The sequence below is a fragment of the Herpailurus yagouaroundi genome, unplaced genomic scaffold (assembly GCF_014898765.1).
Source record: "Herpailurus yagouaroundi ecotype Mexico unplaced genomic scaffold, PumYag 217, whole genome shotgun sequence".
NCBI classification, from domain to species: Eukaryota; Metazoa; Chordata; class Mammalia; order Carnivora; family Felidae; genus Herpailurus; species Herpailurus yagouaroundi.
This window is the reverse complement of record NW_024412448.1, coordinates 5,479,587-5,492,804: the sequence shown is the minus strand read 5'-3', so window position 1 is coordinate 5,492,804 and position 13,218 is coordinate 5,479,587. Positions and strand designations below refer to the sequence as shown.

The following is a 13,218-nucleotide window of genomic DNA, read 5'->3' as shown; positions in this document are numbered from 1 at the left end:
CGCCCTCCCTCTGCCCTTCCGAATGGCCCTGATGATCTCATTAGTGTAGCGTCAGGGGACGATCCTAATCGGTTTAGCCAGAGGCAGGATAAATTTCCAGCCGCACCCTGCTGAGGGAGACCTGGTCACTCGCACCCATGGCCCCCTGAGACCTGCCCAGTGCGTGGTGAGTAGTGACCTTCCTGGTTGCCTTTCTCGGTGGCCACTTACCCAAGGGTGTTGGTGGGGATCTGCCCCGAGGATGGGGAGCTGGCGGGCTTTTTGCCACCGCACTGAGGACTGGGTCTGTGGGGGTCTGCCTGCTGTCCTATTCAGAGAGGTTGCCCAGCCAATCATTTTCAGCTCCCCCATATCAAACAGTGGCTGCAGGCAGCCCCCAAGGCCAGCAATGGTCCGGGGACCTTGGGCCACACACTCCCAGCCAACTTGAGTGGGCATCAGCCACAGGCTGGGCTGGGGCCGGGGCAGCTGGGAGAGGTCAGACGGCGGTTTCCATGAGGCCAGCATCTGAGAGTAGGAGTTCGGTCTGGGCCAGGGCTGCGCACACCAGGCCCACGGCCTGGGACTGGGGAAGGGTCTGGCTGAGCCTACACTGTCTAGGCTGTGAGGAGTGGGCATCACAGGGTCTGAGCAGCCAGGACCACCAGGCCCGCTGCCATGCACCTTGGACCCTGTGCACGTCCTCTCGGCATGGAGGCGGAATCTTAGGGAGGGAAGGTCCGTGGTGGGGTCCCCCTGGTACCGGGTGCCCACACCCACCACCCAGCCTTCCTCGGGGTGGGCCCACCTGTCCTCGCCTGCCAGTCTCAGCCCTGGTGCTCTAGCAGGCAGCTGGCAGTGGCCCAAGGCTGGATTCAGGCACTGCAGCCCACAATACCAGGGATGGGTCCCAAGAGGCGGTGCCTGGGGTATCCAGTGCCAGGGGCTCCTGTCTGTGTCATGGGCTTAGCCCCAGAACCTTCCAGGCTCACAGTGGCCCTGAGGGATTAGGGTCTCCCTCTGGAGCTAATAGGCTTAGGGGAAGCTGAGTCGCCCTTGAGCAGGGTCAGGGGGCTTAGGGCATCCAGGGAGAGGTTCTGCGGGAGGGGCAGAGGGGAGTTCACCCTATGCAGTGGGTTCAGGGACACCAGCAGGTGGCACTGGTGCCCGGAGCAGTCCCCTCAGCACAGCGAGTGGCCGGGGGTGGGGTGGGGGGGTGAAAGAGTCTACTAGTTGAGAGAGGAAGCTGCTGGGGTGGAGGGGAGGGTTGCGCAGCTGAGCTCTGGACTTGTTCTGAGACACGCCCCTCCCTGGCCAGCCCGCTGCCCTCCCTTTCTCAGTCATTCTTCATTGACACTACTAGCTGCCTGGCATGCCACCGGGAATGAGACAGAGTGTCCCCACCCATCCGAGGGGGGTGCACCTGCAGGGCCACCCAGGACTCTCATTCCCTCTGCCTGACCCCAGCTGGAGCCCCACCTGGAGATGAGAGGGGGCTGTTGTCGGGGTCATGCCCAGGATCTCGTGTTTCAGGATTTCCTCTGTTCTTCTGGGTTGAGACCTGGAAGGGGGCTGACTGGGATCCCCTCCCCCCACCAGCCTGGTGTGCCCCCAGCCCACGGCGTGAGGAAGTCTAGAAGCCAGAGGTCTCCGCCATCCTGGCCATGAACCTGGAGCCACCCAAGGCCGAGATCCGGTCGGCCACCAGGGTGATTGGGGGGCCTGTCACTCCCAGGAAAGGGCCCCCCAAATTTAAGCAGCGGCAAACCAGGCAGTTCAAGAGCAAACCCCCCAAGAAAGGCGTCCAAGGGTAAGCAAGGCTTGGGGAGGGGCCCAGCCCCAGGCTACACAGGAAGGAGGCGGGGCTACACTTTGAGTGGGTGCTCAGCTGTCCTGTTCTGGCTGAGGGTGGTCCCATCGTCCTAATAGGGTGGGGTGGTTCTGGAGGGCCTGAGGGTCCCCCTCAGCATGGGGGTGCGGGAGGGCTCCGGGGCTCCTGTCCCCCTCTACCTGTTACTGCCAAATGGGTCTGGAGACTGTGCTCACTGCCACCTAGGGATTCAGTCACAGGCCAACCACCGACGTGTGTCCCTGCACACACACTCACAGCCAGGGCACGCTGGGCAACTCAGGGGTCTGCGGTCAAGTGCATGAACACCCCCCCACACACACCCCCACTCCTCTTTTCCTGGCCGCTGGCCCTGACCGCTCTGTCCTATAGGTTTGGGGATGACATCCCTGGAATGGAAGGCCTGGGAACAGGTATGATGTCCTCGAGGGTCTTCCCAGGTCCCCCCCACTCCCCCACCTGTGGGCTTGCCTGCCGTGCCACCCTTCCTCTCCTTTCTCTGGCAGAAGCTTATCTAGGGCGCCGCCCCAAGCCCGTCCCTCATTCTCTGCCCCAATATCGAGCTTTAGACCTCCCGTTCGGTGGGTTCACTGTGGACTTGGAGGGGCTGGAAAGGCATGGGGAGCTCTTGCCGCCCCTCTCTCCACCTGGCCTACTGCACCCACTGTCTTCCACCCGGCCCGCTCCGGCTGGTGTGCCCCAGTGGGGAGGGCTCTGCACCCAGGACTTCTCTCACCCTCTGAGGGGATGGTGGCCCCTGGGGCCATGACCCTCCTGGTCCCACTGTCCCTTCTCCTGCAGATATTACGGTCATCTGCCCATGGGAGGCCTTCAACCACCTGGAGCTGCACGAACTGGCCCAGTACGGCATCATCTAGCGCGAGAGCCTGACCCGGAGTCCCAGGGCCCTACCCCCCGCTGCCCGCTCCGACCCCTGGTCAGGATTCCTGTGAGGAAGCCCATCCCCCCGAGGGTGTCCGGATTGTCCAGTTTGTGTTTGGAGACCCTTGCAAGGTGACAACCTTGGGACCCTAGATGCTAGTTACCAGAAGCCCCCCGTCTCCCTGCAGGACATCTCGGGCCCGGTCAGGCCCTGCTTAACTTCCAGAGGAACTGCAGATCTTCGTTTAGGGCTGGAAAGCCAGGGCAGGGCTCCCAGAAATGTCCCTCACCCCCTGCTCCCGTCCTGCTATCTGGTGGTGAGGACAAGCCCCCCTCGCCAGTCCTTCCCAGCTGGTGCCCTTGGGTTGGTGGCGGGGGAGGGGCGGGGGGCGGTGTCCCGGTGGCATCAGCAAGAGCGCGGCACCCCTCCAAACCCATCGCGCCAGCAGGAAACCTGACCTCCCCGCCACGGCCCATGCTTGCTGTCCGTGTTGCAAAATAAAGTCAGCATGCCTCCCCTCGCTCGTCTAGAGTGTGCTGTGGTGCGGGCAGGGCCCAAAGGTGTGGGTCTCCAGCCGGAGTGCACGGGTGCAAGTGCAGGGTGTCGGGGGCCGCAGGGGCCTGGCCGGGCTGAGGGGGAGGGACGCCCACGAGGCGCTGAGCCTGGGCCTGTGGTGGCTGGGGGTACGCCCGGCGAGGCCAGACACGCTGGGGGGCAAGGCGCACACACCCGGCTGCCGGAGCCCACCCGCAGCTCCTGCCGGGAGGAGGAACGCTTAGCCCTGCCCCACAGGTGAGGAAACAGGCGCAGAGATTGTGGAGTTTGCTCAGTGGCCCAGCTAGCCTGTCCTCGGTGGTCCACGAAAGCTGGATGGGCGTCCGCCCGTGACCCAGCAGCTCCGCCCGATACCACACCCGGGGGAAGCGGGCGCACCTGCACACACACACACACACCTGTGTGGAACTGTCCCCAGCAGCAGTCACCATCCGGAAGCCACCCAAGTGTGCGTCCACACGGGCCAGGTGTGTTTGTGGGCGTCTGCACACAGCACAGTGCAGACGTGACTCTTGGGAAGGGCCCTCTGGGGTCCCGTTAATGTGAGAGGGTCACCGATGGTGATGAAGTGCGATCGGGGTGCCCGCAGTGAGGAGTTGGCAGAGGCCGGCTCCTGACCTGGCAGCCGATCTGCAGGTGCTTAGCTAGGTAAGGATTCCTCACGCTGCCCGCTTAACACCGGCGCTGTTTATTGTGTGGATGCTGCCTCTCGCTCAAGTTTACTCCCGCCTGGGCCCCACCTCAACCACCACAACGGTGGGAAAGGGCGAGGTGACCCCAGAGGAGGGCAGGTACCCAGGCCGTGGTGAGAGAGTGAGGCATCAGGGCTGGGATCAAGACTGGGGGTCACAGGTGACATCCTAGGCAAAGTGTCAGAGGCGGGGTCAGAGTGGAGGTCAGAGGCAGGGTTTGGAGGTAGGCATCAGAGGTGGTCGGAGGTGGAGGTTGGAGTTGGGGGCTTGGCAGCAGGATTTCCTCCGGTCTCCATACCCCACACGCTCCCTGCCCGCTGGGTGGCTCTGCCTGGCGTCCCCAGAGGAGGCAGACAGCGGCCAGCAGCACCCACCAGGCTCAGCTTACGCTCAGGTCACAGTGGCGTTTGCCAGGGAGCAGGCAGTGCCCGACTCAGTGGTGGAGAACAAAAGTCCCCAAAAGATCGTGAAATCAGGGGGTGGCACAGGGACTCATTCTAGCAGGGCCTGATGGAACCGGGAAGGAGGCGGACGTGCTCTGCCCTCAGGGGAAGGGGGGCCCTGGGGGGCCGGAGGCACAGCCGGTGGAGGAGGCCAGGGCGTCTGGGATGCCGTAGGACACCTTCCCTGGGGGTCCTCCTGGGCTGTCAGCGCTGGGCCAGTTTGGCAGGGGCCGTTTCACGGAGTGTGAGGCGCGGGTGGACAAGGCCACCGTCCCTGCGGCTCTGGGGCTGTCCACCTCCCCCCGGCGGACGGCCAGGGCCCTCACCAGCTGGTTGGCCAACAGGAGCTCCACCCCTTGGACCGCCACAACCACGATGGCGTAGGCGCCCGCGGCCCGCACGTTCCTGCGCAGCCACCGCCGGAGAGGAGGGCCACAGCCCTCCAGGTGCACCACTCTCCGAGCGGCATCCTCGTCCAGGCGCAGGGCTCCAGAGCCACACTGGTCGTTGACAGAGGCTCCGTCTTCCCCGGGGTGGACGCAGCAGGAGGCAGGAAGGCTGCAGGCCTGGACCCCCGGGGAGCTGCAGTTAAAGTACCTGTAAGGGCGGGCACACCTGGGCGTCAGTCTGGAGGGCACACGCAGACACACAGATGCGTGCACGCCCGCACACGTACTTGTGCACACACAGTACCCAGGTGTCCGGAGCTTATCCCAGCATCCAGTAGCCCTGCGCACATGCAGGCACCTGTAAAATCTCGGCTAGAAGGGACATATTTGGTGACAGGGTTCAAGGGGAGACAAGCTCGTGAGGGGGGGAATGAAGACCACCTCGCTCGGTGGGGGCTGCTGAGTTGGTCTGAACAGGCAGGACTGGAGGGGGCAGGTGGGCGGAAGCCTGCGGGGGGTCACAACGGGGAGTGAGGGGCAGCACTTGGGAGGAGCTCGCCAGGCGGGAGGAAACTGCTCTCCTCAGGGCCCCCGCCTCCAGGCAGCAGCCCGGCGTCCCCGGCCTTTGCCTGGGGTCCAGGGTCCTGTGCCTCCAGGTCACCCCCCTTGCCCTCCCTCACAGGCCTGCTCTCATCTCCCGGAAGAGTGGGCCTCACCAAGACAAGGACTCGAAAGCCGGCAGGATAGGTGGCAACGTGACCCCAACAGGGGCCCGCCACCAATCCAAAGTCAGACACGGCCCGTGAGTGAGAACACCCACACGGATGCTTCTGGAATGCCTGGCATGTTTGAGTGACCGTTGGATACAGATGGCTGTTTTTCAAGCCTCTGTATGGCTCTGTCTCTCGTGGCCGGTTGTCCTCAGGCACAGTGTAAAAAATACACTACACCGTGTTCCTAAATCCATGCACACACAGACGCATGCTCGCACACGGACACCGGCGTGCACACGCTGTTGAGGGAGAGCCGTGGAGTCCAGAGCCGTGTCCCCAAGTGACCTAAAAGTCATTTTCATTTGACACTGAGATGTCCTGTACGATGACCTTCACAAAAACACCCCCAAAAGTGACTTTCTGACTCTGCTGGCTCGATCTCGGTCCACCTGGTCCTGGTCCACGAGAGGGAGCAGAAACACGGGCCCAAGAGTGTGCACGTGCACGTGTGTGTGCATACATGCAAGCGTGTCCACGTGAGCACGTGCATGAGTGAGTGTGCCCACGCGAGCGAGTGTGTGGCCTGGTCTGCTGGCCGCTGGGGACCGTCCCTCCCCCTTGGGCCCGGGACTCACAGGTTCCGCGTCCAGTCCCGGTAGGAAGACGCCCCGCAGCACCGCAGCCCAAGCTGGATTTGGTCAATAAGGAAGCGCAGGCCCGGGTCATCCTGATAGTGGGTGATGGCCGCACGCAGGGTGTGCTCCAGGCCATCCTGCAGTGGGCCCCAGAGGGCCACCAGCAGGGCACCCACCACGGCCTCCAGCAGCAGGAAGGCAACGAGACCCCCCGAGAAGCAGCGGAGCAGAAACGCGCTCTCACACAGGGCCCCCAGGCAGCCCGCCAGGCTCACCGCACTGACGGCCAGCCCCCCCAGTACCAGTCCCAGAATGGGGTCTTCGGGCAGGGCCGCCCCCCAGACGCTCCCCAGAGACCCCTTGACGGCCAAGCCCCAGAGCCCGATGGCCAGGGCCAGCAGACCAAGCAGAGAGAAGAGGAAGTTGAGCAGGAAGGTCAGGCACTTCAGGCAGCTGATTCCCAAGGGGAGGGAGGAGGCCGGGCCTCCCCCGGGGCCTGCCCTCCAGACCCGCTCCTCTTGGGGCACCGGACCTGGACGGCTTGAAGTGAGCGGCCCCTCCTGGCACCCGGGGTCCTGCAGAGGAGGGAGGGATGAACAGGGAGACTTCACCAGCACGATGCGATAACCAGCAGGGAGGTGGCCTCCTCCTCGCGGCCAGGGGTCAGAGCCCGGCAGCGGGAAGGAGGCTGGACAGTGCATAGAGAAGGGGGTGCTCAGAGACCCTCGGAGGCCGGGGACATGGTGGCCTCCGGGCTCGTCGTGTTCAGCCAGGCGGCAGAGGGGACGGTGAGGGCCCACCTCCTTTCGAACAAGGGCTGCCTGTACCCTGCCAGTTCACGGTCCAGACTGAGCAAGGGGATCCAGAGAAGCAGCCGTTCCACCAACACGCTCCTGCCCTTTATCTCCCCCCGCCCACCCGTGTGATGAAGGATGTGGGTCAGGCCCCCTGACTTCCCCGCAGCGCAGGCACGGGGCAGGCAGCCGGTTACCCCGGGTTTGGAAAAGCATCTGTGTGGGTTGGTCTGTATGTGCAGTGGAGAGAGGGGCTTCCCCACCCAGGCCAGGGGGGTGGGGGCCGTCAGGCAGAAGGGCTGGCCCAGGGGACTGCCCTTTCTGCTCCCCCCTCTGAGACCAGCCCCAATGTCCCAGGATCTGCTGGGCTGGTCCCACTGTCAGAGCACAGACGTGGTACCAGGCCTACAGCTGTAGGAGGCAGGCTCCCAGGGCAGGGAGAAGGGCGGCCTGAGACCAGGGCTCTGTAGGATTCAGGGCCCTCCAGCAGGACATTCAGCCACCCTCTGGGGCACTGGCCGGGCCAGGTGTGGACTGTCGGGAAGTGCTGACCCCTCCCCTGCCCCCACATCTGACTCTGCATCAAAACCTCATCCGTGGGGCGCCTGGGTGGCGCAGTCGGTTAAGCGTCCGACTTCAGCCAGGTCACGATCTCGCGGTCCGTGAGTTCGAGCCCCGTGTCGGGCTCTGGGCTGATGGCTCAGAGCCTGGAGCCTGTTTCCGATTCTGTGTCTCCCTCTCTCTCTGCCCCTCCCCCGTTCATGCTCTGTCTCTCTCTGTCCCAAAAATAAATAAACGTTAAAAAAAAAAAAAGACTTAAAAAAAAAAAACCAAAAAACAAAAAACCTCATCCGTTATGAACTTGGAGCTGAGGAGAAGAGAACTATTTATCAGCCCCTGAGACCCCCAACAGTCAGTAGGAGCAAAAGGGCAGGTTGCTGGCACCAGGTTGTGGGGGGCAGGGGGGAGCAGGAGGGGGGAAGGGGGCACCAGGGCGGGTAAGAAGGCCAAGAGGCTGGTGGGGGCATAGTCACAGGTGGAGGTTGGATGAGCAGGACAAGAGGGAGGTCCCGAAGGCCCCAGTGGGCACCGTCCCCCCGTTCCCAGAGCATGGACGCAGCCACGTCAAACACAAGGCAACAACAGGAAACGTTTCGGAGCTGGAGCAAGGTGCGGGGTGACGGTCGGGTGCCTGATCAGTAACCCCCCATCCTAAACTTAGCTCCTCACAGGCGCCCACCTGCTGGCTGGTCCCAGCACACCGCAAGGCTCAGGGTGGGGGTGAACCCAGCCTGTCCTCCCAAGAGCCTTGGGGGGGGGGTGGAGACACCTCCAATCCGGGGCTGAGGCCAACAGGGCACTGGCTTACCTGGACCAGCAGGGGGCTCTTTTCCCCTTCCTCCATTCTCCAGCAGGACAGGTGCGCTGGGCCCCTGCCTGGCCTCTCTAGCTGGGACGCAGAGCTGGTGCCGTGTCCTCGGCCGGTCTGTGAGCTGTGCAGTCGGGGCCGGCTGAGCTGTGAACCGAGCCAGGAGGCCACAGTCATGACCAGATCATGTGAGGCATCACACTTTAGGGCTTAAGGCAGCCTCTGCTTGTTGAGACGGAGAGCCTCTGTGGATTCCCTGAGGCTCTGTGCAGGCGTGATGTGGGTCAGCTGCCACCTCGTGGTGACCGCTGCAGGCCCCCAGGGTGGGCCTCGGCCTGGCAGGTCGGCTCCGTCAGTTCACCCAGGGAATCAGACCCGCGAACTGGTTCCCAGGAACAATCCTGGGAGACCCGCCAGCAGCTAGATGCCAGGTTATCCTCCCGATCCATTCACTGCAAGAACGAGGCTGTGTCCACTGGCCAGATCACGTCCCTCCTGGTTTTGAGGTACGTGGGCTCCCCACTCCCTCTGAGTTTGTCTTCTCAGGGGCAGGACTGTATTCACCGTGTCCACTGGGCCCTAGAGCTTGGACGAACCCGGGCCACGCAGCTGCTGTGCAGACAGGGTGCTGTCTGGCCCTGTACTTCCTGGCCCCTCTCCCTGGCTTGGATGGTGGGGGGAAGCAAGGCTCAGAGCAGATGCCCACCCGATACCAGTGCTTTGACAACACGGGCGCATACCTCTCCACGCCTCCCTCCCTCCCTTGTGATGTGTGGGATTATGATACGAAGGTGAGTCCTTGGCTCGCGGGGATCTCTGGAAGTTGGGGGAGCACATGTTTCCATGGCAGGAGAAAGTTGGGGGGCCTCCTCCGGGGCAGGTATGCCACAGGCCCCGCTGTCTTCACCATCCTCTCCTCTGGTGTTTTTTGGCGGCTTCGGGGTTACATCCCCGCCCCCCCCCCCCCCCCCCCCGCTTACAGTCCAGCAACTTGGGCTGCCTGCCAAGCACTCAAGTGCCCTTGACCTTTGCCACCCCCTGAAATCTCCTCCCTGTGTCCAGTTCCAGACCACATCCTGCCCAGCGAGCGGAGGCCTCCCCTCTCCTGGGCTTTTGGGGGCACTTTTCACTTCTAATGTGCTCCTTTTGGCTTCGTTTTGTAATTATCTGTGTTCCGGCTTCGTGTTCCCATGTGACAATCACGCAACTGAGCCCAGTCTACGTTCCCGACCTGCAGGACCGTGAGGCAAACGAGTGGCTGTTGTTCGAAGCCGCTAAGTTTTGGAAGAGTTTGTTTCACCCCATTACCGTCACAATGGAGTTACAATAGATACACAATCCTACGACAGATAACTGTCGCAAGAGACCACGAATATATGTCAGGGACTGTCAGAGCCCTGGCGATACGGCAGTGGAAAAACTCAACTTGTCAGCAGGAAGCGCAAGTCCCAAAGTAGGCGAATAGATACGTGAATATATGTGATTTTATATGGTCGCCAGAGTTATGAAGCCAGGAAAGGAAGCAGGAGAGTTGGGGGAGGGGTGTTGTCTTACCTAAGGTGCTGAGGGAGAGCCCCACTGTGAGGCATCTGGCCCCCAGGTATGTCCTGAACTGCAAACAGGGACTCAAACAAATACACATGCACGCATATTCACAGTAGTACTACTCACAACTGCCAAAAGGTGGAAACAGCCCAGGTGTGAATCCGCGAAGAACAGATAATCCAAATGATGTGCTCCATCCACCCAATGGAATGTTAGCCACGGAAAGGAACAGAACTCTGACACCTGCTACAACATAGCTGGGCCTTGGAAAATTCGCGCTCAGTGAAGGAAGCCAGACACAAAAGCCCACACTGTAGGATGCCGTCGCGTGAAATACTCAGAATAGGTAAGTCTGTAAGGACGGAACGAAGATCAGTGGCTGCCAGGGGCTGGGGGAGGGGGATGGGGGGCTGCTGCTGAATGGGGTGGGGTTTCCCTTTGGGGGTGATGGGAATGTGTGGGAACCACAGAGGACGTGGTTGTACCACATTCTGAAAGCACTAAATGCCCCTGAATTGTCCACTCTAAAATGGTTAACAGCATGTTACGTGAATTTCATTTTTATTTCATTTCATATCATTTCATATTTTAGAGAGAGAGAGAGTGTGTGAGTGAGGGAGAGAGGTAGAGGAAGAGAGAGAATCTTAAATGGGCTCCATGCTCAGCACGGAGACTGATGTGGCTCGATCCCATGACCCTGGTCATGACCTGTACTGAAATCAAGAGTTGGATGCTCAAGTGACTGAGCCACCCAGGCACCCTGAGAATTTCATCTTAATATATTTAAATCTGGGGCGCCTGGGTGGCTCAGTCGGTTGGGCGGCTGACTTCGGCTCAGGTCATCTCATGGTGTGTGAGTTCGAGCCCCGCATCGGGCTCTGTGCCGGCAGCTCAGAGCCTGAAGCCTGCTCCAGATTCTATGTCTCCCTTCCTGCCCCTCTCCAGCTTGCACTCTGTGTCTCTCTCTCTCTTTCAAAAATGAATAAATGTTAAAATTTTTTTTTGAAATTTCCTTAAAAAAAAAAAAAAGAGGTTATCAACTTAAAATGAGGCAAATGGGCCAATGGCCTTGTACGAAGAGGAAATTGGGACACACAGAGGGACACCAGGGATGCCTGAGCACAGAGGAAAGACACAGCTGTCTGCCAGCTAAGGCGGCCGGCCTCAGAAGAAACCGAACTTGGTCACCTTGATCTCAGGCTTCCAGCATCCGGAACCATGAGAAAACAGATTTAAGTTCTCCAGTCTGCGGGATTTTGTTACGGCAGCCCTAACAAAGTGAAACGACCACCATAGAACTTTAAAGAGTCAGTGTAATAGGGGTGTCCGGGGGGGGGCTCAGTCAGTTAAGCGTCGAGTTAGGCTCAGGCCATGATCCCATGGTTCATGGGTTTGAGCCCCGCATCGGGCTCTCGGAGCCTGGAGCCTGCTTCGGATTCTGTGTCTCCCTCTCTCTCTGCCCCTCCCCTGCTGCTTGCTGTCTCTCTCTCTCTCTCTCTCTCTCATAAATAAAGATTAAAACATTTTTTTTAATGAATACGTTTGGATAGAAGACAAGCAAAAACACCAGAGGCCATTCGGTAAAAGAGGAGCAGGAAATAGAAGGGTGCGTGTTGGTAGAATAAAACCCAGTACTTGATCTTCCAGGCAACCCTTTCGGCTCTCCCTCCAGAGTTTGTCTTGGATCTGGACACTTCTCAGCCTTTGCTGTCACCCCGCTGTCCTCTGGACTATGGCATCAGCCTCCTCACCCGTCTCCCTGCTTCTCCCCGCCGTCTCTTGTCCATTCAGCTTCCGGAGAATCCTTCTGAAACATAATGGAGAGCATGCCTTCTTTGCTCTCTTCCCCCCAAAGGCTTCCTAACTTCTGTTTAGAATAGAATTTAAAAGCCTTTCCATGTCTCACGTGATTCTTCCTGACCCAGCCCTCCCCTGCCCTCACTCATGGTACTCCAGCCACGCTGGCTGCTTTGTTGCTTCTGGAGCACCCAGCACTTCTCAGGTCGCCGCTGGACCTTTGCACATGCTTTCCCCCTCATCCTTTCACTCTTCCCTCAGATACCCGTATCGCTCACTTTACCTAGGACCCGCTCACACGTCATCTCCTTAGAGAGGTCTTTGTTGACCATCTGCTTTCAGATAGCCTCTGGGCGCCTGGGTGGCTCAGTCCGTCAAGCATTCGAATCGTGATTTAGGCTCAGGTCACGATCTCACGGTTCATGAGTTGGAGTCCTGCATCAGGCTCTGACAGTGACAGTGTGGAGCCTGCTCGGGATTCTCTCTCTCTTTCTGCCCTTCCTGTACTTGTGCTCTCGCTCTCCTTCTCTCTCTCTCTCAAAAGAAATAAACAAACTGAAAAAAAATAAAAGTCTCTATCACCCTCCACCCCCTCCCCTGCTCTGGTTGTCCATTACTGGACATCGTATACCTACATGTATACCTACAACCTGCCTCCTGCTGGGAAGACTCCCCCAGGGGATCTCTTTCTGCTCCATTCCCGGCATTAGCTTAGCCGAGCCACGCACAGAGAAGACACTTGAAAAGTTACCTGTTGACAGACTGAACAAGCTCAAATGACTGTTGAGATTGAGATTATAGAACAGATGGTGGTGTAAACGTTGGTATTGGAGCAGTAATAACAGAGCCGGGGAAGGTGGGAGGTGCCGACAGGGAGGAAGAGAGTGGCAGTCCCCTGAACTTTCCAGCACAGGGGATAAATACAACCTGAAGCTGAGCCACGGGGTTAAACAACACGGATTCTGGCCTTTAAAAGTTTTCATAACTCTCCCCCACAGTCATGGGCAAGGTCAGCCACGGACTTTGCAGGGCCCAGTGCAAAACAAGGAGGGGCTCCTAGCTGAACATTACGCCCTTGGCAGCTGAACGTCGAACCCAGCACGGGGCGGGGCCTCTGGGCCAGTCGGTGGCCCGTGAGGCTGGCCCTGGCGGCACAGTTTAGAATATTACATCTCTGGGGCGGAGAAATGTTGACCTTAAATACAGTTTAAATTCAGTTGTTTCTCTTCTGCCGGATTCCTGGCAATACCTTTTTTCGTTTTTCGTAGCATGAAAGTGTGACGTTACCTTCCTGAAATTATTTCTCTGCATGCTACCGGCAAGACGGAGGGCGTGCTAGTTTCCTCAATTATCAGCCAGCAGGGATGGCTTCTGGGTGAGAGTCGCACTGTCTCCGCACGGCCCGCGCTTTCAGAAAGCAGCGCGTCCCCGGGGCGTCCTTCCCGCCTGCCGGGCGGGGCCCTGGCCTCCGCGCGCGGCTCCGAGGCGGGCTCCGGGGCCGCGCGCCTGCGCCTGCGCGGGCCGTTGGAGGGCCGGAACTCAGTTTCCGGGCTGCGCTGCCGGCGGAGCGCGTTG

General features: G+C 60.1%; 3 protein-coding genes across 3 annotated transcripts in view; 2 read left to right on the top strand and 1 right to left on the bottom strand.

The window, feature by feature from the left end:
- Positions 1-51: 51 nt before the first annotated feature.
- On the top strand, positions 52-3,231 carry PDE6G (phosphodiesterase 6G). The gene is made up of 4 exons (XM_040456671.1): positions 52-166; positions 1,513-1,789; positions 2,201-2,241; positions 2,630-3,231. The coding sequence occupies exons 2-4, from the start codon at positions 1,644-1,646 to the stop codon at positions 2,704-2,706; spliced, it is 264 nt and encodes an 87-aa protein (XP_040312605.1). The 5' UTR covers positions 52-166; positions 1,513-1,643; the 3' UTR covers positions 2,707-3,231.
- A 700-nt stretch (positions 3,232-3,931) lies between these two features.
- TSPAN10 (tetraspanin 10) lies at positions 3,932-8,448 on the bottom strand. Its single transcript, XM_040456664.1, has 3 exons — positions 8,302-8,448; positions 6,139-6,713; positions 3,932-4,998 (listed from the first exon to the last, which is right to left on the bottom strand). The coding sequence occupies exons 1-3, from the start codon at positions 8,335-8,337 to the stop codon at positions 4,503-4,505; spliced, it is 1,107 nt and encodes a 368-aa protein (XP_040312598.1). The 5' UTR covers positions 8,338-8,448; the 3' UTR covers positions 3,932-4,502.
- A 536-nt stretch (positions 8,449-8,984) lies between these two features.
- The window catches only part of NPLOC4 (NPL4 homolog, ubiquitin recognition factor), a 66,153-nt gene continuing 61,919 nt past the window's right edge, over positions 8,985-13,218 (top strand). Inside the window, exon 1 of the mRNA XM_040456663.1 lies at positions 8,985-9,092. Coding sequence (XP_040312597.1) covers positions 9,000-9,092 — 93 coding nt within the window. The 5' untranslated portion in view covers positions 8,985-8,999. The remainder of the gene's footprint in view (positions 9,093-13,218) is intronic.

What these genes read in the sequence shown, in the direction of transcription:
- PDE6G (XM_040456671.1), top strand. Translation starts at nt 1,644, where the DNA reads ATGAACCTGGAGCCACCCAAGGCCGAGATCCGGTCGGCCACCAGGGTG. An exon ending in CCCAAGAAAGGCGTCCAAGG is followed by an intron (nt 1,790 to 2,200) that starts GTAAGCAAGGCT and finishes TCTGTCCTATAG; the next exon opens with GTTTGGGGATGACATCCCTG. An exon ending in AATGGAAGGCCTGGGAACAG is followed by an intron (nt 2,242 to 2,629) that starts GTATGATGTCCT and finishes CTTCTCCTGCAG; the next exon opens with ATATTACGGTCATCTGCCCA.
- TSPAN10 (XM_040456664.1), bottom strand. Translation starts at nt 8,337, where the DNA reads ATGGAGGAAGGGGAAAAGAGCCCCCTGCTGGTCCAG. An exon ending in AGAGCCCCCTGCTGGTCCAG is followed by an intron (nt 6,714 to 8,301) that starts GTAAGCCAGTGC and finishes CCTCCTCTGCAG; the next exon opens with GACCCCGGGTGCCAGGAGGG. An exon ending in CGGGACTGGACGCGGAACCT is followed by an intron (nt 4,999 to 6,138) that starts GTGAGTCCCGGG and finishes CCGCCCTTACAG; the next exon opens with GTACTTTAACTGCAGCTCCC.